We start from the raw sequence: 22,778 nt of genomic DNA on the forward strand, positions 1-22,778 counted from the left end.
CCAGTGATAAAGAATTGCCGATTTCCATTATTGTGATGTTTAAATATATATATGTGTGTGTGTATAGATGATATATTTATATATCAGAAAAAAACTGATGGCACTGGAAAATAATCAAAAACTTTCTACAGAACTGCAAAAAATTCTCACTAGTCAAATTTAATAATCAATATGTTCTGGCACATTTCAGAACAATGGACTCCAAAATGACAATTGTGTTTTGATCACAACAGTGTGTTTCCTCCTTTCCTGGTCATAGAAGCAGGTTGTTATTTAAACAGTCCCCACATAAGGAATTTTTATTAATATTGAAATAAGGAGAAAAGCTTGGGCCAACTGAAGTGCTTTGTTAGGGACCCTTCATCAAATTTTTGTAAATTGAATTTGATTGTACCAATCTCAAATATCAAATAATTTCAGAGAATGGACTAGAATGTTCTAAGCCAGCACTATGCACAGAAATACAATGTGAGCCATATGTGCATTTTACGTCCCAAAACAGGCGACATTAACTTTAATAGTAGTACATATTATTATCGCAATATATCCAAAATATTTAGCACGTAATCAATATGAATGAGACAGCTCACTTTTTTTCATACTAAGCTTTCAAAATCTAGCGTGTATTTTCTACTTACAACACATCTCAATTTGGAGTAGCAACATTTCAAGTGCTCATTAGCTGCATGTAGTGAGTGGCTACACTGGAGAGCAGGTCTAGACCGACCATGTCATTCGATGGATAGAGACTGAACTGCAGAGGTTAAGGGACTTGGCAAACTGCTGAGCCAGGCCTAGAATTCATATTTTCTAACTCCCCATTGAATGCTCTTTGCACTTGATCAGACTGGCAGGCCTGTGTTATACACCCAGGAGACACGGAAGAATATCAAGTTACAGCAGGCCAAGGATGCCTGGGATGGAAGCAACTGTCAGGAGATCACATGAAACCGGAGCTCACTGTCAAACGAACACGGATGGCTGAGCCACAAGATGCCCAACAGTAAATCAATAGAATAGACATCATCTCAATCAATAAGCCTGAGTGTTTTGTTTTGACAAGTCCAGGAACATTACATATTGACACATGTATGATTACTGGTGACTAAATTAACCAAACTCAGAACAGTGAGTGCGAAAATAGAACAACAGGCACAAACTGAAACATATTTGAGAATTCAGCCTTGACAGAATTAATGAGATATTTTAATTAATGAGATATTTCAATTAATGAGATATTTCCCTAACCCCAGCCTCTACTTTACTGGCAATAATTAAATAATTGCAGCCAGCCCAGGTGGCCTAATGGTTAAGTTCTGCATGCTTCACTTCAGTGGCCAGGTTCAGTTTCCAGGTGTGGACCTACCCCACTCTTCTGTCAGTGACCATGCTGTGGTGGCAGCTCACATACAAAAAGAGGAAGATTGTCAGTGGATATTAGCTTCCTCAGCAAAAAAAGAAAAAAGGAAGTACTATGCATGGATAAGAAAAGATGTCTGGGGGCCAGCCTGGTGGCACAGCAGTTAAGTTCACACATTCCACTTTGGCGGCCCAGGGTTCGCCGGTTCAGATCCTGGGTGCATATGCACTGCTTGGCAAGCCATGCTGTGGCAGGCATCCCACATATAAAGTAGAGGAAGATGGAGACGGATGTTAGCTCAGGACCAGTCTTCCTCAGCAAAAAGAGGTGGATTGATGGCAGTTGTTAGCTCAGGGCTAATCTTCCCAAAAAAAGAAAAGATGTCTGGAACTTGCTTAAAATACTCCAGCAAAATGGGAGGAATTGGCAAATGTTAGTAATTGTTAAAGGCAGGTGAGTGGCACAAGGCGGTTATTGAACTATTCTTTCTGACTTTACATATGTTTAAAACTTTCCATAATAAAAAATTTTTTAAAAGTTGGAGTTGGGGGAGGGACGAAGCACAACCTCAGAAGGTTTTCTAGAGCCGTGTGACCAATAAATAAACTACGGCATTCTGGCAATAATTCCAAGAGTACTTGAAAAGGTGCAGACATTTCAACTTTTAGAAAGCAGACTGAAGAGGTATAGACAAGTAAAGAGTGAGAAAGGAAGGAGAAGGGGGAAAATATTTTTAACACACCTACAACCCCAATACCCTGAGAAAATCAGGGTCAGCAACTCAACAGGCATCCTTCTAGATCTTTTCCTGTTCATATATATTAAAATACATGCCATGTTTTCTAAACTAATAAAATGAGATAATATTCATGATGGTGTACTTGAGTCAGCATCCACGCATTTGGGAATGACTGCCTCCCATGTAGTTCTCTGAGGGTGAAACGCTGAGGGTTGGGCACATGACAGGCACTCTGCCAATCAGGTCCTCTCCTCGGGGGATTTAAATCCTGAACCAATACTCACAGGGACGGCGGTAGTTGGAACTGAATCATCAAGGGGGAGTGTCCGGACAGAAGGTCGACGAACTCCAGCAGCTGAGATCCCCAAACCCGAATGAAACCGAGTTTCCCTTTGTTTCCAACTTCTAGGAGCTACCACTACCCTTCTTCTAAACAGTTTTCTCATTTAAACTAGATGGAATTCATGTCTGCTGTTTGACGTGAAAGAACCCGAGAGTATTGTCATACTGCGACTAACAAGAAGAGCTAATAATAACGCATTACTTTGCCAGGCACTGTTCTAAAATTTTACATGCGTTCTCTCATCTAATCTTCACAACAATCCTATGAGGTAGATACTATTCTGAACTCCATTTTAGAACTGAGAAAACCAAGGTCCAGGCAGATTAAATAATATGCTGCAACTTACAGCTATTGGTTGTAAAGCCAGGATTTGAACCCCAGCTAGTAGATTTAGTCTGAAATTGTAAAACGTCCAATTAAGCTGCTTTTTTCATAAACAATACATTAAGAATGTCTTAACATGTTGTAAAGCATATCTTTTTATTTTTACTTATTTACTTATTTTTTTGGTGAGGAATAAAGGCCCTGTGCTAACACCTGTACCAATCTTCCTCCATTTTTTGGTCTATGGGATGCCACCTCAGTGTGGCTTGATGAGTGGTGTGTAGGTCCACACCCAGGATCCAAACCTGCGAACCCCAGGCCACCGAAGCAGCGTATGTGAAGTTAACGGTCATGCCACCAGGTTGGCCCCAAAATATATCTTTTTTTAACAGGCATATCAAATTTTATAATACAGATTTTCACACTTCAACCAATTATTTCCTACATTGGGATATTTAGGTTGTTTCTAGTTTTTTATTATCCTGACTAAGGCTATAATAACTGTCCTTTTAGTTTAACTTGAAGGCACATCTTAATCTATGTGGGGGTTAAATTTCTGGCATGGATTTGGAGGTCAAAGGATATGTACTTTTTTTCCCCATTCTTGATTATGTATTGTCAAATAATGGTATTTGTTTTCAAAGCTTGTTAAGAAATATAAAAGGGAACAAAGCTGGCTGTTCTTTGTAAAAGGCTGTTTCTGCCTTTGGGCACTCGTGTGTGTTTACATGCTCAGAAGGGAGACAATCTGCTCAGCTAAGAAAGAAGACTCTGTTTTTAAATGTTAATGGATGTAGGATAATCGGATTTCCCCATCAATACCAAATACAGTTCAAGCCCAGTGCTTAACGAGTTCTTGAGCCCAGCTTTTTATTGCATCATATTTTCTGAGGCAATTCTAAAGGGCATTCACTGAGGGATCAATTGTGAAAAAAGTAAGTTATCAGCGAACGTGTTTCTGTAACTTTTGGAATCTTTCCTTTGCACTGGCTGCCTCAAAAATCAAGATTTACATTGTTTTAGTCAAATCAACACAATGATATAACTATTAGTGTGTTTACTTCTTCTGTGAGATCAATGCTCTCTCTTTCCTTTTTCAGAAGGCTACTCCATGCAGTAACTTCCTGGGAAGATCACACTGTCTCCCTTTTTGCTCTATAAGTATTGAAATCCTCCCCAGCTGAACACAAAATAGAACTTCAGACTCGACCTTACACCATGCTAACCTTGAAGGCTGATGCTGCACAATTCGATATCAGCAGGAAGCTTGAGAAAAACATGTCAGAAAGAAGCCACCCACTTACAATGGCCAGGTGGAAAAAGCCACTTTAGAGAGAATGTTCTGCCCAGGGCTACGTCCTTACAATACGGGACAGTAAACTGAACAGACAGGCATTCTTTCGGAGACTGGATAACTGAAGGCCAAAAAGTAAGCATAATATTCCAAGATCCTTTATGAACCGGAATTTTAGTATCCAGGGAAAACAACCCATGAACTTTTAACTACTCAAACAAAATACAATTTAAAAAAAATTATCCTGAAACTAGTGTCGGGACAAGAACATATTAGCACAGTCACGTTGAGTAACTCTGGCAGAGTCTATCTTGCCATCCTGACAATGATTATCTTAAGGGAAGATAAAGTTGAAAGGGAAAACACAAGTAAACATTTACCAAACACAACCCCAATGAAGAAAGAGCTGCCAGATACAGGAAACTACAGAAGGGGAAGATAAAACGAAGCACTTTCAGAAAGTTCAGGGAATCAGAAAATGTAATAATAATAATAATAATTAGACAAAGAACCAGTTGGTTGAGGTTTCAACTCTGGCGGTCAAAGACCCTCAGCCCCCACCATAACGCAGCAGAACATGTTGTACATTATTTTAATGAGCTCAGTTGTCATATTTTGTCTTATGTGGCAATCCCCCAGTCGAACCCAGCTCTTGGGCGAACGGAGAACAGTCCGACAGGAGTCAGTGCAGACAGTGCAAGGTTTGTCTCTCACAAGAAGCCCTCCCCAGCAAATTCATCAGACTAAAGAGACTCTTTTGTTGTTGCCTCATACAGTGGTAAAGAGACTGCAAGTTTGGCTAATCCATGGAATTCAGTAAGTTAGAACTTTCAGGCAACAATGACGTTAGCATTTCCTTGAAGATTTATGAACTCACCTAGGGCATGGCTACAACTCCTGCAGGACTCCGTTAGACTGACGATGATTTGCTGCAGATCGGCTCTGGGGGGCGTGGGAGAAGGGTTGGGGTTTTTCCAGCCATTACATTTACAAGACTCCTCGGCCTAAAAAAGGAATAAGGAGAGAGACAAAACTATGTCACAGGCAGTGATAGGCTGAATGTTTTATGTGAGAACAATGCACACTAGTTATATGACAGCTACTCTCCCTGCTCCTGACTTCATAATTTTCTATAAACGCACAAGAAACAAAAACAGAGAAAAGGCAAAGAGGGTGTTTGATTTGAGAGTTTTGTTTTTTGTTGTTTTTTGTTCTCCGGAATGTGTGTAGTGCAGCTCAGACAGCAGATCCATACACTTCGGTACCACTGTCCCAAGCAAATGCCCATCGAGTGGCCAGTTCCAAGGGAAAGGCTCCCAAAGGGACAAGCCAGACTCTGAGGTTCCTGGAACCCAGCTGGGGCCCAGGCCACTGCTGAGCCTTACGGGCTCCAGAGCTCCAGCTGCAACTCTGCCCCAAGGACCAGAAGGGAAACCCACGAAACCAAAGAAGTTAGCAATCTTAGGGACCTGAGGAGGCACACATCCATCTGAAGCCACACTCACAGATTCCTCCAAGTCCTTTGTGGGCTCCGAGCTTCAGAAATGGAAAGGGCTTTATCACGTAGTCTGAGATTCCTACTTACGTATATTATTCCCCGGTTTCCGGTACTAGAACGCTATTATTTTAGCAACACTTGATAGAAATCTTCCTGAACTTTTTCCACGTACTCTTCACACCTCCCTACCTTCTTTGAGAATGGTGAATATGATTTAGCCTTTTTGTGGTGACTCGGGTTATGAGGTGGAGGACAAGCATGAAAAGATATCAATTATTTTCAATTACCAAGCTGCCACTTTGTGCATGTCAGAGGTCATAGGTGTGGAAAGCTAGTGTACTTCTACTGAATGACTCCAGCCACTTTTAATTCTTCTGCCCATTCCCTGCTATCCTTTACCACTCCATCGCTCTCATCATTTATTTACTGCTTTATCTGTTGTGGCTGGGAAACTAGAAAATTAACTGTTAGAATAACATGTAACATAGGCTGATTGATTCTGGATGAGAGCCTTCTATGTACACTGTCCAATATGACCACCAGCCGCATGTGGCTACTGGGCACTTGAAATGTGGCTAGTCCAAATTGAAAGGCGCTATGAATGTAAAATACATACAAGATTTAGAAGACTGGTGAAAAAATAAAATATCTCATTAATAATTTTCACATTGATTACATGTGAAACGTTAATATTTTAGATACACAGAGTTAAATAAAAGATATTAAAATTCATTTGACCTGTTTCTTTTTACTTTTTTAACGTGGCTACTGGAACATTTAAAATTACACATGTGGTTCACATTATACTTCTAGTGGACAACACTGGTCTATAAAACAAGTGGCAGAAATTTTCACTTGGGCTTTGTGCTAGATCTTTATTCCCTCAGAGGGCCTTTCTCCTTGATTTGGATTTTTTCCCCCGACTACCAGACAGCTGAAGTTAAGAGAACTCTGAATTGTCGAAAATTCCAGAATGCTTGTTGCCTTGACTTCATACATTCTCAAAATTCCCTCAAAATTCCCCAAGATAGGAATAGTTTCTGAAGTGTGTGTGTGTGTAGGAGAGTAAGAAAAGAAAGAATAAATAATTGGCAAGGCAAGAAAGGTCAAGGTGCAGGAAGGAAAATCTGCTTTTGAAGATAAGTTCTTTCCAGTGAGCCTGCGACTCTGGCAAGTCCAACCTGACTGCTTCTCACATTTCATCGCAATGAGGACGGAGAAGCCAGGACCAAAAGAAGGCCCTTACATCAGCAACCCCACCAGCACAACCCCCAATGAGTAGCTCATCACCTTCTTTTGTTTGGCTAGGTATCAGGCAGGACCTATTACCTCCACAGCTCGGTTACTAAGCTGAACTGGGCCTTGAAATTCTCTGCAATGAGCCGTTCACCTCCTCAGAGATTAGAAAGGTCTCAGGGGCTGTGTTCTTGAGGGGGACTCTCATGAGAACTTGCACCCAAGAAAGCATCTTTGTATTGATGGAAGGAACCACCCCGATTGCGGACCACTCCTCTCTTACCAGTGGTGGAGCCACTTCAAAGGACTCCTGCAACCTCTGGCTTTTCTGGGCAGTTGGTCTGATCCAGCTGCCCTTTCCAAAAAGGCCTTTGGTCAGAAAAAGAAAAATGATGACAAAACAGTCCCAACAAATCAATTAAGTACAGCAGGCCAAACCAAAAAGGACAAAACAGTAATGGCCAGAAACTTTTCAGTTTGGAGAACTGCATTCTAAGCCAAAGAACTACTATGCATATTGAGTCATTCATTCCAAAGTGGGCACTGAGGGCCTACTATGCGCCAGGTACTTTTGCTAGGTGTGTGAGGGAACAAACAAAGATCCTGCCTTCCGAGAGCTGACATCAGGGTAGGATGGGAGGGGGCAAATAGGCAACACTAATAAATAATTTATATGGTATATTTAAAATGATAGTGCTATGGAAAGAAAGATGAAGAGACAAGTCAAGGGGAGTTGGGAGAGGGTGGGAAAGAATGTGCAATTTTAGTGAGGCCTTTTTGAGAAGGTGGCATTAAAACAAAGACTTGAAGGCGCAGAGGGAGTTGACAGTTAGATATCTGGGGGAAGAGCATCCCAGGCAGAGGGAACAGCCGGTGCAGAGACAAGAGAGTGCCTGGCTTGCTCAACAAAGAGCAAAGGCCAGCATGGTGAGAGCACAGTGATAAAGGAAAGAGCTGCAGAAGTCAAGGTGAGTTGGGAATGGGAGGAGTCCTATAAGGCCTCACAGGCGACTAGAAGGACTTTAGCTTGGTTACTTGGATCTATTCTCTCCCTCTCAAACAGGATCCTCCAGGCTTGAAATACGGATAGAGACAGAACACAAGGACACGAGGCAGGAGGTCTCCAAACTCACTTCTTCTCTCTCACTCTTTCCTTTAGTCATTAGGTACAGAACCTCACTTTCTCTTTTAACAGCAGTCCTTGAGGCTAAAAAAATCCATCCCTTTTCCTGTCACTAATTTACATGAGAAAATCACACTACTTCCTTGTTTGTTTTTTGTTTAACTTCCAGGCCAGGATCAACTATGCAGTCTACACAAGGAAGAACACTAATTACTTAACAATCTAGAACTTATAAATCTCTCTGATATCTGGATGGAATGGAACATTAAAACCTTAACCAAAGCCCACAAGATTCTCCTTGAATTGTCATAAAGATGCCAAGTTGTCTAGTCAAGGGCTTCATTACTTATTAAGGCCCAAGATTTACTTTAGGGTTAGGAGTCAGGTAGAGAATGACTGAAGGTCAAAACTCCAAAGAATCACGTGATTTGGGAGTTGGTCCTCATTCGCCGCGGTAAGCACTTTAGCTTTGGACAAACATGATGGACTCGCATCTGGGCACACTAGCAACCAGAGCCCAAGTCTCCTTCTGTGGCAGTTGTCTATGAGCAGGAAGGAAAACTGGCAGGAACTTTGTATGGAACGGAATTAAACCAACCATAGCCAGCATCTGTCACTCCAGATTCTTAGAGAGGCAGTGACCTAGTTAAGCACGAAGTGCCTTCATTATAAGGAAGCTTGAGAAACCAACTTGCTCTGAATCAGTCCACCAGCTCTGCTGGCCTGTACACTCCCCCACTCCAAGAAGAGCCATCAACCCTGACAGAACGCCACTTTGTGGTTCAAAGGTACGAGTCCACAGGTAGAAGATCTCTCAGTACTGTGCTAGGGGTCAATGACCAGGAAACCACATCAATGCCTTTCACACAAAACAGTGTTTGGACTGGATAATCTCCGAAGACAATGCTAATGCGGAATGTTTTCTCTAGATGTGGAGGGCAGGTGGGAAGAACGCACAGGGAGGAGGGAGAAGAAGAGACAAAACACAAACAGTTCCCACTCTCTCGTGCACTGGCCACCTATTTCTTCTTCAGACACTAACTGAGCACCCACTACATGTCAATCATAGCACCAGAGACAGAGGACACAAGAAATCTCTGCAGAAATGAAAATCTGATCTAAAAGGAGGGGATACTTGTAATGGACCCATTAAAAAAGAACATGCTAACGGGGCTGTCAGGGAGATCTATACTCTCAAGTAGGATGAGAGGAAGGGAAGAGCAGCTCATTTCAGAAGGAAATAGCATGCGCGTGCTTCTGAACACACCTCATCCCACTTGTCTCATGTATAGTTAATTACGCAGGTGCTTGCTTCCCCTAGAACATTTTTATGCAGTATGAGACCAGTGATGTTCACCTAAAGCAGAGTGACAGAGGAGAAAAAGGAGGGGGTTAACTCCTCTGCGTCAGAATTTTCTAGAGTTTTTGCGACAGGGATAGAAGAGTATATGTAGTTTAAAATTCTAGAATTATCACTATAAACAATATATTACAAATAAAATTATCCTTGCCTTTTTTAGTCATGATATTTATCTTAAAAATTAAACCTAAATTAAAAACAAAAAGGTTGAGAACCACTGGCCTGGAGTAGATGAAACCCCGGGATTGAATCAAATGGGTGATGCTCACCTATTCCTCCCGAAGCTCTGCTTAGCCAATAGATTCCTGGAAATTTTCCCAGATAACCTTGTGGAAAGAGACTGAATCTTCCTGCAGCCAAGCCTAAGAACTAGAACGTTCTTTCAGGATATACTGCCTTCCTCAGACCCTGGAGGAGCAAAGAGGCCAAGGACAGAGAAAAGGAGCTGGAGGACGAGGGAGACATGAGATTAAGGCTATCCTCCATCACAAAACAGACTGGCAGGAGACTCTGGGAGAGGTGTCCTTTCTGAGCCTTCCTGCAAGGGTTCATGGCCTTCCTCCACTGCCCCTCAACACTCTGCCCTCGACCAACTCACAGAAACAACAGGAGAAGAAAAAGAGGCAAAGTCATGGCCAGCAAAATGTTTCATCTTGGGCTGAAGTTGGTAGAAAGGCCACAGTGACAGTATACAGAATCACTGCGATGGTCAAGTGGGAAGGACTTGTAGTTATATAAACACGGTTTCAAATCTCAGCTCCAGAATTTCCAAACTGTATGAACCCTGGGCAAATCACTTAACCTCTCCAAGTTTCCCAATTTATAAAATGGGTATAAAAATACCTGTCTTACAAGACTGTTGGGCGCATTAAGTACTTAATGCAGGTAGGTGTTGAATAAATAAAAGTGGTGATAAAGATGATGATGGCATTGACTGGCACTGATAAGGATAACATGCCAGGAGTGCCCGTGAGGTGAACGGTGAGATGGGGACAAGGGCTTTCTAAGTCATGATGAACTATGACAGTCGATACTTTAAAGCAAGGACTTGAAGAGGACGCAACCACTGAAAGTAGCTTGAGGATACCCCTGGGCCCAATCATCATGAAACAGGCCACAGCACGTACTGAACAAATGATTGGCCAGTTTACAAATGAAAAGCTATGCTCCCACAGAATAAATCGGCTCCATCCCCACTATTAGTAATAGAAATGGGAAGTCACTCAAAAGGCTCACTGAGTGATCATGGTGGAGATTTTTATAACAAAGCAGAAGTGAAGACAAAGAGATAGCCAGGTTACATACACACAATCACCTAGTGAGAACAAAATGTATCAAAATCTATGGGATATGGTCAAGGCAACAATTAAAGGAAAACATATGCCCTTAAATGCATTTATGGGAAAAACAGAAAGATTAAAAATAAATAAACTAGGGGCTGGCCCTGTCACAAAGTAGTTAAATTCAGCAGGTGCCACTTCACTGGTTGGAATCCTGGGCATGGACCTACACCACTCATCAGCCATGCTGTGTTGGCGACCCACATATAAAGCAGAGGAAGACTGGCACAGATGTTAGCTCAGGGCTAATCTTCCTCAGGCAAAAAATAAATAAATAAATAAATGAACTAATCATTCTACTCAATCATCTAGGAAAAGAGTAACAAAATAAACTCACAGAAAATAGACAAAAGGATTTAATGTAAAAAAAAAAAAAATTATGGAACCAGATAACAAAATCATATACCTAACCAGTATATTCAATGGTTAGTTTTTGAAAGATCATTAAAACAAAAACAAAAACTCTTTGCAAGTTTAACCAAGGGGCAAAAAAAAAAATCACATCCAAAAAAAGAAAAAGAGTGAAAAAGGAAACTGAACTATAGATTTATTTTATAACTATAAATAAGTACTCTGTAGAACTTTATTTATTTTTGAGGAAGATTAGCCCTGAGCTAACATCTGCTGCCAATCCTCCTCTTTTTGCTGAGGAAGACTGGCCCTGAGCTAACATCCGTGCCCATCTTCCTCTACTTTATATGTGGGATGGCTACCACAGCATGGCTTGCCAAGCGGCACCATGTCCGCACCAGGATCCAAACCGCGAACCCCGGGCTGCCAAAGCGGAATGTGCGCACTTAACTTCTGCACCACCAGGCAGCCCCTGTAGAACTTTATACCAACAAATTTGAAAAATTAGATGAAACAGATGACTTCCTAGGAAAATTATCAACACTGATTTAATAAGTAGTAAAGTTTTCTAACAACCTAGAAGAAAATTAAAAGGTAGTCAAAGATGTCCTAAGAAAGGCCCCAGGTCCAGATAATTTTTTTCTGCTTTATCTCCTCAAAGCCCCCAGTACACAGTTGTATATCTTAGTTGCAGGTCCTTCTAGTTGTGTCATGTGGGACGCCGCCTCAATGTGGCCTGACGAGCAGTGCCATGTCCACGCCCAGGATGCGAACCAGCGAAACCCCAGGCCACCGCAGTGGAGCGTGCAAACTTAACCACTCGGCCATGGGGCCAGCCCCATGGTCCAGATAATTTTATAGGAAAGTTCAAGTTAACTCTCAAGGGTTGGATCAGCACTGTCCAACACAAATATAATGTGAACCACATATAAAATTTTAAAATGTCTAGTAGCCAAATTTTTAAAAGTAAAAGAAATAGGTGAAATTAATTTTAATAATATATTTAACATAACACATCCAAAATATTATCATTTCAGCATGTAAAAAATTATCTTTTATAAAATAATAGAAAAGTATTATTAAGGCATTTTACATAGTTTTTACAGTCTTCAAAATCCAAGGGATTTCACACTTACAGCACATTTCAATTCAGACTAGCCATGTTTCAGCTGTTCAACAGTCATTGGCAGCTAGTGTCTACCACATTGGACAGCAGAATACCAGATAATTCCTTTGTATCGTAAATTGTTCCAGAGCATCAGAAAAAAATGAAAAACTCATGTCATCTTATGAATCCAATATAACTCTGACACTAAAGCAGAATACAGAGAGCAAAAAACACCAAAAAAGTTACTAGCCCAATCTCGCAAAAACTGAAATAAAATATTTGTAAATCAAATCCAACAGTACACAATTAAAATCATGCATCTTGACTGGTAAATAATAACTAAGTAAAGTTTATTACAGGAATGCAAAGATAGGTAATTTGAAAAAAAATTAATTACATTAACAAATTAAAGGGAGAAAAATAATTATAATTGATGCCAAAAGCTTTTCATAAAATTTAACGTTAATTTTTAATTGAAAAAATAGCAAATTCAGTATATCTTAACTTGAAAACAAACATTACACTAAATAGAGACATAAAAACCATTCCTATTAAATTTACCAAAAAAAAGAAGCCTTCACTATGTCTGCTGTTCAACATTGTACTGGAAGTACACAAAATGTATAAAAATTGACAATTCTTAGACATTATCAAAACTAAAAAAGAAATCAATAAATTGGCTGGATATAAGATCAACATATAAAACACTTTTCTCTATATCAGCAATAATCACTTAGAAAATATAATAGGAAAAAAAAATCCTAACAGCAAGAGTCATAAAATACTTAAATCTTTAAGGAGATAAGTAAGACCTATATACAGAAAACTACAACTTTCTACTAAAGACTGAATAAATGGAGAAATATGCACTGTTCTTGATTGGAAGACTCAATATTGTAAAGATATCAGTTCTCAAATTAATCTAAATTTTATAAGTGAGATCAGTTGAGAGTATACTTACAACATATAAATCAAAGTATTAATATTCAGAATACATAAAAATCATCTATAAAACAATAAGAAAATGGTACCATCTAATAGAAAAAAAAAGGCAAATGCAAGAGGTTCCAAGAAAAATGAATGCTACTGGCAAACAAACCCATACAAAATGGTCAAAGTAACTAGTAATGGAGAAATGAAAAGCCCTGTGAGCTATTTCCTCACAATAACTAGGTTGGCAAAAAACATATATATATAAAAGGTTGACATTGATAATATCTAAAGTTGACCAAGATGTGAGGAACATGTGCCCTCCTCCGTGGGAGGAGACACTAGCACAGCCTTTCAGATGCCAAATTGGAATATTCGTGCCCTTTGGCCCAACTGCGCTGCTAGAAATCTCTCCTATAGAAATACTCACATGTGCTCAATGATACTTGTATACCGTTTAGTAGAGACAAAGAAAAAAACACATCATCTAAAATTTGATCAGTAAGAGAAGAATTTATCAAATTACGTGGATTGGTACCACAGATTTACGCCATCTTTGTCAACAACAAGGCGAACTATTTGTACTGACATGAAACCTCTCTAGGTCCTAGTGAATGGCAGAAAAGGCAAAGTATAGTATACATGGCATAATCCGACGTATGTTTTTTAAAAATAAATGAATACACAATTTAAATATATATGTGTGAGGATATACAGAGGAACCAGATAGACACATACTTACACGGGTGGGGGAAGGTGGGGGAGGGGAAGGGACATTCACATCGTACTTTATATTTTTCTCTATGGCATTCATATCCATGGATTGCTTGCTAATTTTCCTTAACATTGACTCATGTGAGGGGAAAACACAATTCTAGAAAAATTCCAACACCAGTAACAGAGGCTCAGTATATATCAGCTGGGGGGAGGAATGGTGGAAAACCACATCCTTATCGCAAACCACATTTAAGAATTCAAGGATCCAAAACTTTTCTCCCTGTGGGGCTGCTTATAAAACCCCCTCCTCTCACTGCGGTTCAAGCCAAAAAGTAACAAGCTTGCAATTCTTGGAGAAGACAATACAGATTTTGAGAGATAGAAATCTTAACTTCACTATTGCAACAGTCTTAGAGGCCCAGAAAGAAAAGTTTATGCCCCTTCTTGTCTTAATACAACAGAGAATAATGGCCATGTTCATAGGATGCTAATTAATGGGTGGGTCACGAATCTCATGGCAGGGAGATTTGTAACAATAAATTCTTATATTCCCCCCACTCGATAAAAAATGTTACATCCCAAATATTAACCACACTTATCTAAGCCACTTGTGACAGACGCGCTCAGTGAATTCTACCAACAATAAACACTGATGCTTAAAAACGTAACTGAATAAAGGGCTTTTCTTTCAAAACTGGTTAACTTTGCTTCCTCCTCTGAGTCTTGGGATCCCAGTAACTTTTACAGAGTAGATTTTTATTTCTTTTGTTCAGAACAACTGCGACTTTTTCCAAATAAACAGAAAATTCCCTGAAAACTAAGAGGACGATGAAGGGAGGGGGAGAGGAATAGAGAGAGGGAGGAAACATAAGACAAAAAGTTGAGAAATACAAGCTTTGTCAGCCACACAGCACTCCAACTGTGTTGGCCAACACGTGGCAGCCAGCTACAAGTGGGTGTCCCGGCTTCTAAAGGTGGCAGGTCCAAGTTGAGATGCATTCTAAGTGTGCAATACACACTGGATTTCAAAGAGTTAGCATCCAAGAAAAAAAAAGAATGTTAAAATATCTCACCAAGAATTCTTTTACACTGATTACGTGTATAATGATATTTTGGAATATTAGGTTAAATAAAACACTAAAATTAATAAAATTCAGTTGTTGGTTTTCTCATTCTTTCACATGGTGTAACAGGTTGAATAGCGTCCCCCAAAGTTCATGTCCACCTGGAACCTCAGAATGGGATCTTATTCAGAAATAGAGTCTTTGTAGATAATGACAACTTAAAGATCTTGGGATGAAATTATCCTGGACTTAGACTGGGCCCTAAAACCAGTAACTGGTGCTTTTATAAAAGAAAAGAGAGGGAGATTTGGACTCCGAGTCACAGACACACATGGAAGGCCGCCATGTGAAGACAGAGGCAGCGATTGCAGTAACGCATCAATAAACCAAGCCACGCCAAGGATTGCCAGGAGCCACCAGATGCCAGGGAGACGCAAGGAACGATTCTTTCCAGAGCCTTCAGAGAAGGTATGGCCCTGCTGACACCTTGATTTCAGACCTCTGGCCTCCAAAACTGTGAATAAAAGAAGCTTCTGTTGCTTAACCCACCCTATTTGTGATCATTTATGGCAGCCCTGGAAAACTAATACATGTGGCTACTAGAAAAGGTTAAGTGACATGCGTGGCCACATTATATTTCTATTGGACATTGCTGCACTAAAGTTTAAGGGGATCCACCCCCTAAAACCCAAGTCTTCATTATGGACCCTAACAGCTTAGGCAAAGAATAGTCCCAAAATTTCCTAAGTGGTTCTAAGTGGTTCAAGTTATATCCCTTTGAGATATCTGGAAATCCCTTGAACTTTTGCTCACTTGTTTCAGGATTTTTTTTTTTTTTTTTGGTAGAATGAAAAGTACTTCCTACACATGCACATGCACCATGGGACACTTGGAAACCTAAGCGCACAAAAATTTTAATACGTGTGGGACTCATTGCCCAATTTACTAAAGACATACTAAGTCCTTTAGAAAACATTCAATGTCATTATCCCTAACTGCCAGCAAAGCATTTTCTGCCAAGTTTTCCAGGCTGCTGCCACCATGCCCTCTGCCTTGCCCTTCATATCTCCCTTCCAGATGTTCAGGCCCAGGCACTGTTGTTCCAGATAAAAGGCCTCCCTTCAAAACACCTTTCTCATATCTCTCCTTAATTAGGCAAGACAGCTGCTGTCTACGGGAACTCCCAAGGGCACTGGCCTTGCAGCTTTAACAAAGTACCCGCTGAAGGACAACCTTTTAGGGAGTGTGCTGCCAAGCCAATTACTGCAGCAGCTAGCACCCCGGGCCAAGGAGGGGAAGGCTACCCAGATGACTTCATCTCCCCCAAGAGAAGTCTCTGCAGACGTGGCAGAACTAAGAAAGAAGAAAAGCCCACTGCATCGCTTTCAACAGGTCTAGGATAAAAATGGTTTTACCCCAATAGAATCCAGGGTTAGAGGTCAAGCAAACACAACAGACTTTGTCATAGTATGCAGAAGCCAGGATGGATGATGAGAAGGAAGCTAAACTGGATAAACAAGTGATCATGACCCAGATGACAGACAGACAAGGGAGAAGGGAGCTCACGGTTCACTCAGTGTTGATGAATGAGGTGGGTGTGAAGATATGTGGGTCACATCCAGAGGAAAAGGAGAAAGACAGCCAAGCTGTCTAGCAGGATTCAGTCATGCTTAAAATACTGGAAAGTCATATTTGCTGGAAAACTGAAATCAGTGACAGGGATGTCCCACAGCAAGAACACAGTGAAGGGAAATTTATGGAATACTGTGAATACAATTTGTATTAAGCACCTAAAAGAGAAAAGCACGTTTGCTTGTTCTTATCTTACCCTGTGTGAGGAAGGTATTAATTAATCCCATTATTCAGAAGAGAAAGCTGAGGCTCTAAGATGTTAATAGACTTGCCTGAGCTTATTTGGTCTACCCTTCAGAAGTCCTGGTGTGTTCAGGCAGATAACTGGTCCTGTGGTTGTGTGGAGAGGTCCTCATTCTATTTTACTACCTCTCTGTTCCAGGTTGGACAAAGGCAGAAGGTTTAAAAGTCAAGGACCAAAATCATAAAGGGATACAACTTCATACCCACAAGGATGGCTATAATCAAAAGAGAAGATAATAACAAACATTGACACAGGTAGGAAATGGGAAGCTTCAAGATTGTTGGAGGGAATGTAAAATGGTACAGCTACCCTAGAAAACAATTTGGCAGTTTCTTAAAAGGTTAAACATAGACCAACAGATCAGAATAGAGAGCCCCAAAATAAATCCTCAAATATATGGTCAAATGACTTTTGACAAGGGTGCCAAGACCATTCAATGGGGAAAGGATAGTCTTTTCAACAGATGATGCTAGAAAAATGGGATATTCACATGTGAAAGAATGAAGTTGCCAGAATTTACCTTACACCATATAAAAAAATTAACTCCAAATAGGGCCGGCCAAGTGGCCTAGTGGTTAAGTCTGGCATGCTGTGCTTCAGTGGCTTGGGTTCACAGGTTTGGATCCCAGGCGTGGACATATACCACTCATCAGCCATGCTGTGGTGGCGACCCACATACAAAATGGAGGGACACTGGCACAGATATTAGCTCAGGGCTAATCTTCCTCAAGCAAAAAAAGAGGAAGATTGGCAACAGATGTTAGCTCAGAGCAAATCTTCCTTATCAAAAAACAAACAAACAAAAAATTAACTCCAAATCGATCAAAGACCTAAACATAAAACCTAAAACTATAAAACTCTTAAAACATAGGAGAAAAGGTTCATGACATTGGATTTGGCAATGATTTCTTGGATATGACAGCAAAAGCACAGACAACAAAAGAAAAAATAAATCAGACTTAATCAAAATTTAAAACTTCTGTACATCGAAGGACATAATCAACAGAGTGAAAAGGCAACCCATGGAATGGGGAAAAAATATTTGCCAGTCAAATAACTGATCAGGGGTTAATATCCAGAATATATAAAAAACTCCTACAACTCAACAACAACAAAAATAACCCATAAAAAAATGGGCAAAAGACTTGAACAGACATTTCTCCAAAGACATACAAATGGCCAATAAGCACATGAAAAGAAACACATCACTAATCATTATGGAAATGCAAATCAAAACCACAATGAGATACCACTTCATACCCATCAGGATGGCTATTACCAAAAACACAGAAAATAGCAAGTGTGGACAAGATGTGGAGAAATGGAAACCCTTGTGCACTCTTGGTGGAAAGGAAAATTGGTGCAGCCACTATGGAAAACAGTATGACAGTTCCTCAAAAAGTTAAAAATAGAAATACCATATGATCTAGCAATTCCACTTTTGGGTATATACCCAAAAGAATTGAAAGCAAGAATTTAAGGAGATATTTGTATGCCCATGTTCACAGAAGCATTATTTATAATAGCCAAAAGTTGGAAGCAACCCAAGTGTCCACTGACAGACAAAGGATAAACAAATTGTAGTATGTGCATACAATGGAATATTATTTAACCTTAAAGAAAAGGAAATTCTGACACACTCTCCAACATGGGTGAACCTTGAGGACATTATGCTAATTAAATAAATAAGGACAAATACCGCATGACTCCACTTTTATGAGGTACCTAGAGTAGTCAAGTCAGAGACAGAAAGTAGGATGGTGGCTGCCAGGAGTTGAGCAGAGTGAGGAATGGGAGTTATTGTGTAATGGTATAAAGGTTCAGTTTTGCAAGATAAAGAGTTCTGTGGATAGATAGTGGTGATGATTACACAACAACGTGAATTTCTTAATGCCACTGAAATTTTTTTGTGCTGTGTATTTTACCACAACTTAAAAAAGTAATAAATTTTTTTAAAAGTTAAACATAAATTTACCACATGACCTAGCAAACCCACTCCAAAGTAACTACCCAAGAGAAATAAAAACATGTATCTACACGAAAACTTGTACACACACGTCCATGGTAACATGATTCATATTAGGCAAAAGGTAGAAAGAATCCAAAGGTCCATCAACTGGGGAATACATAAACCAAATGTGGCATATCCTTATACTGGAATATTATTTGGCAATAAAAAAGAATGAGATGCTGTATGTGCCACAACATAGATGAACCTCAGAAACATTACGCTAAGTATAAGAAGTCAGTCAGAAAAGACTACGTATTGCATAATTCCATTTATATAATCGTCCAGAAAAGGCAAATTTATAGAAATAGAAAGTAGATTAGCAGCCTTGGGCTGGGGGTGTTAATCGGATTGACCGTAAATGGATGCAAGGATCTTTCTGGGGTGATGGAAACCTTCTGAAACTGGATTGGGATAATGATTACACAACTCAGTCAATTTCCTAAAAATCACTGAATTGTACACTTAAAACCAGAGAATTTTATGGTACACAAATTATACCTCAATAAGTTGTCTTTTCAAAGGCAAGAATTGCTAGAAACTATCACTTCAAATATAGGTCTTCTGCAAAGTTTCCCCAAAGCGCATCCAAAAACTGAGGCTTATTTTCTCTTCACAAATTAGAGCTCAATAAACTACGTTAAAAAAAAAAAAAACAAGACAGCACATGGGGATCTCCACCTCTGTCCTTTTCTGATCTAAAAAACCAAAAGAAGTTACAGTGTCTAGGTGACCACTCCTCCGCTGTCAGAAATTGTCTCTGCAAAAGAGAAACAGCAAACGACAGGAATAAGTGAGTCATTAAGTAGGTTGCCCTGTTTTTAAAATTACTGGAGAGTTTGAAACAATTAATAGTTGCTAATAATAAGGCCAAGTTACTAGTGTTCCATTTGGGCTCCTTCACTCAACACCTTTGACTTGGTGACACACAACTTTCTGGCATGTTCACAAGTTCATTCGAGCCTAATTGGAATCTAAAGTGGATTTCTGTACAGTAAATCTAATTCCCCTTCTTGACTGTCATATAAAATATAACATACAGCGCAGGAGAATTGGGTAGGGGACTACCAATTTCTGGAAAGGATTCAAAGCGAGTGAGGAGAGAGATGGGACAAGCAGGGTTGGGGTGAGAGGGTTTACACTGTCATTTGCTACCATTGTGAGCTGTGTGAAGTTTCCTCTTAACTGTGTGTGTGTATTACTTTGAAAAAAATCTTTTAATCCTATTTAAAACACCACCGCCAGCACCTGGACTCCACAGTATGCAGTTGTGAGGCCAATAAGTTTTCTCTTTGGAAGTGAACTGCTTTAGAAGCAGTTTGGATAATGCTCTTGTGATTTGGAGGGGTGCTTCTCAAACTTAAATCTGTTCACGAATCACCTGGACATCATGTTAAAATGCAGATTGAGATTCAATCAGTCTGAGGTGGGCCTGAAGATTCTGCATTTCTAAAAAGTTCCCAGGTGGGGACCACACTTTGAGTAGCAAAGATATGAAGGGGAAAAGATGGTGTGATGGGAGTGGGTGGCAATGCCTCTCTCTTCTTCCTGGGTTAACTTTAGCTTTCCACATACAGTTTAAATTTTAATGGCTAAGTCATCCCTTCTGGGACATAAACCTTTTCTCTTTCTCCATTATGTGGCAAACCTTCCAGTTCACACAGTTGTACAGGGAAGGCCAGCGGACACCATTAAACTATGACTCGAAACTGGGATTTTAAGAATCTAGGGACTTCCGGCACAAGAGGAAAAAAGAAAGCAGGAATGGGGGAGGGATACTTCCCTCAGGGCATCAAATTTGCCTGGAATTGAATGTGAAAACAGAGCTGGAAGAGGAGAAAAGATAACTGGTGAGGTAATTCAGCAGCAGAAGCGTCTCTGAAGACCTTAATTACGAGTGCCATTTTGGTCTGGAAAACCAAAAGGAACCACAAAAACAAATACTGAAGAGAGTGGTCAAGAACACAGAAGGAGGGCCGGCCCTGTGGCCAAGAGGTTAAAGTTCTGTGCGCTCCACTTTGGAGGCCTGGGTTGGCAGGTTCGGATCCCCAGTGTGGACCTATCTGCCCATCGGCCATGCTTTGGAGGCATACCACATACAAAGTAGAGGAAGACCAGCACAGGTGTTAGCTCAGGGCGAATCTTCCTCACACACACACAAAAAATGATTACAGAAGGAGAATGGAAATCACGTCATGAAGAAATAACCCAGGGCAAAACAACCCAGGTATAAACACCCAATTCAAACGCTTTTCTTCCATGCTATCCAAGATTATTCCAACATCAAACCAACAGAAAACCTTGGGGACATCCCTGTCTGGAAGAAGTCCTTGTGCCTGTGCTGGAGTTGAATAAGGAACTGCCCTCTTTAAGCAGGTCTGAATGAGTCAAAGGCCCAGGATCCTCAGGTATTGTCTCAGAAGCTGCTAGAATGACTCCAGTGCTACCAAATGGCCTAGGAGTGGGCCAGACTTCATTACATCTGAGTCACCTCTCCAGGACCAAACCCAAACATGCATCACCCTAGCAGCGGTCTCAAGAGGTCCTGAATGATACCAGGGCCAAGAAACTGGGGCTCCAGAACCCTAAATTCCAGACAATTCCTGGAATCTCTTTTAATACACACAAACCCAATCTCAGACGTTATCTGTGAACTTGGCAAAGCAGTCAGCTCAGTCTTCAACACAGTGGAAAGATCTGTCAAACTGTTTAGCTGACATTGAGCAGCCCAGACAACCAGCTGACTGACAGAATTTTTCACTCTGAGGTCTGTTGTTTTGGCACCAAGTCAACCGGGATGAGCAAAATAGTGCGATATATGTTGCTTCCTCGGACAGCTCACATCCTCATGGTATCAGTCACTATCTAGGCTGATGACTCGCAAATCCACATAACCAGCCCAACCTGCAAAGCAGAACTTCCAGCCCACATTCCCAACTGCCCACATCTGGCATCTCTGCCCAGTAAGTTTCACATTAAGGCTTGTCCTTAACTTCAACAACCCCTTTTCAATTATCCTATTCCCTCCCTTGGAATTTCCATTCTCCAAGCTGCTGAGGCTCATACAGCTACATTCAATTGGCTTCACCTCAATGCCATCTGATTCTTCTTTCAAAGTCTCTCCCAGATTTATACCTTCTCCATTCTCACTGCCCTAGGTCAGGCCCTTAATAGCCAATTAGAAAAACCAGCTTCCTCCCCACTTTCAATACATTCCCACTCCCAACTCTCCATCTAACACCCACTACACACATCATTCTACACTAAAATGCCATTTAATAATGTAGAACATTTCTGCCTGATAATTTCCAAGGCAATGTTGGCCTACATCATCTTATTTACCCCTCTCAATAACCCCGTAGGACAAGTAATTCAACGCTTAGAGAAAGGGTGTGGCTTGCCTGAGCTCACCCAGCTGGCAAAGAAGCAAAGAGCCAAGACCAAAACCTAGAACTCCTCGCTGGCACTCCAAGACCTTGTGTCTCCTCCTTAAAGTGCAAAGACTCACTATTATGAAGTGGATTCAATTCAAAATTCTACCTGAAATTCAAGACCTTCTGTCAAGTGACTTCTTGTTTACCCAGTGGATCCTACTTCTATCATTTCTGTTTACTTGTTTTTCCTTTTCTCCAATTTGGCTACTCTCTTTATTAAGATCAATAATTACGATTTAGCACTGCTTTTAACTGTAATAGTAGCCACCATTTACTGAACATTTAGAATGTTCCAGATACTATACCAAACTGCTAAATGGATTAACTCATTTTATCATCAAAACACTTGACTACTAAGAGATGTGCCTAATTTAACACATTTGAGAAAAAACTCTTGATTCTCACCCACCCAAACCTGCTTCCCCCATGGTCTTGCCCATCTTGGTAAACAGAACTACCGTCCTTTCAGTTGCTCAGGCCAACAACCTAGACATTAGGTTCATTTCTGTCTTTTCTTCACATGCCAGCTCCCAACAACAAATCAAGTCTCGTTGCCTCTACACTCACAATACAGTCCCAAACCGTCTACTTCTTGCCCCCTCCACTGCTACCACCTTGTCCAAGTCATCATCCAACTATACCAAGTCTGCAATAACGTCAACTGGTCCTCTTT

General features: G+C 40.5%; 1 protein-coding gene across 4 annotated transcripts in view; it reads right to left on the minus strand.

The window, feature by feature from the left end:
- The window catches only part of KAT2B (lysine acetyltransferase 2B), a 94,056-nt gene that overhangs the window by 59,605 nt on the left and 11,673 nt on the right, over positions 1-22,778 (minus strand). For all 4 annotated transcript variants that reach the window (XR_011496468.1, XM_070493002.1, XM_044755394.2 and 1 more), the window contains exon 2: positions 4,938-5,064. Coding sequence is in view for 2 of the 4 variants with exons in the window: in XM_070493002.1 (XP_070349103.1) it covers positions 4,938-5,064 (127 nt within the window). In the remaining 2 variants the exon portion in view is untranslated. The remainder of the gene's footprint in view (positions 1-4,937; positions 5,065-22,778) is intronic.

The sequence above is a fragment of the Equus asinus genome, chromosome 21, assembly GCF_041296235.1.
Source record: "Equus asinus isolate D_3611 breed Donkey chromosome 21, EquAss-T2T_v2, whole genome shotgun sequence".
Classification (NCBI taxonomy): domain Eukaryota; kingdom Metazoa; phylum Chordata; class Mammalia; order Perissodactyla; family Equidae; genus Equus; species Equus asinus.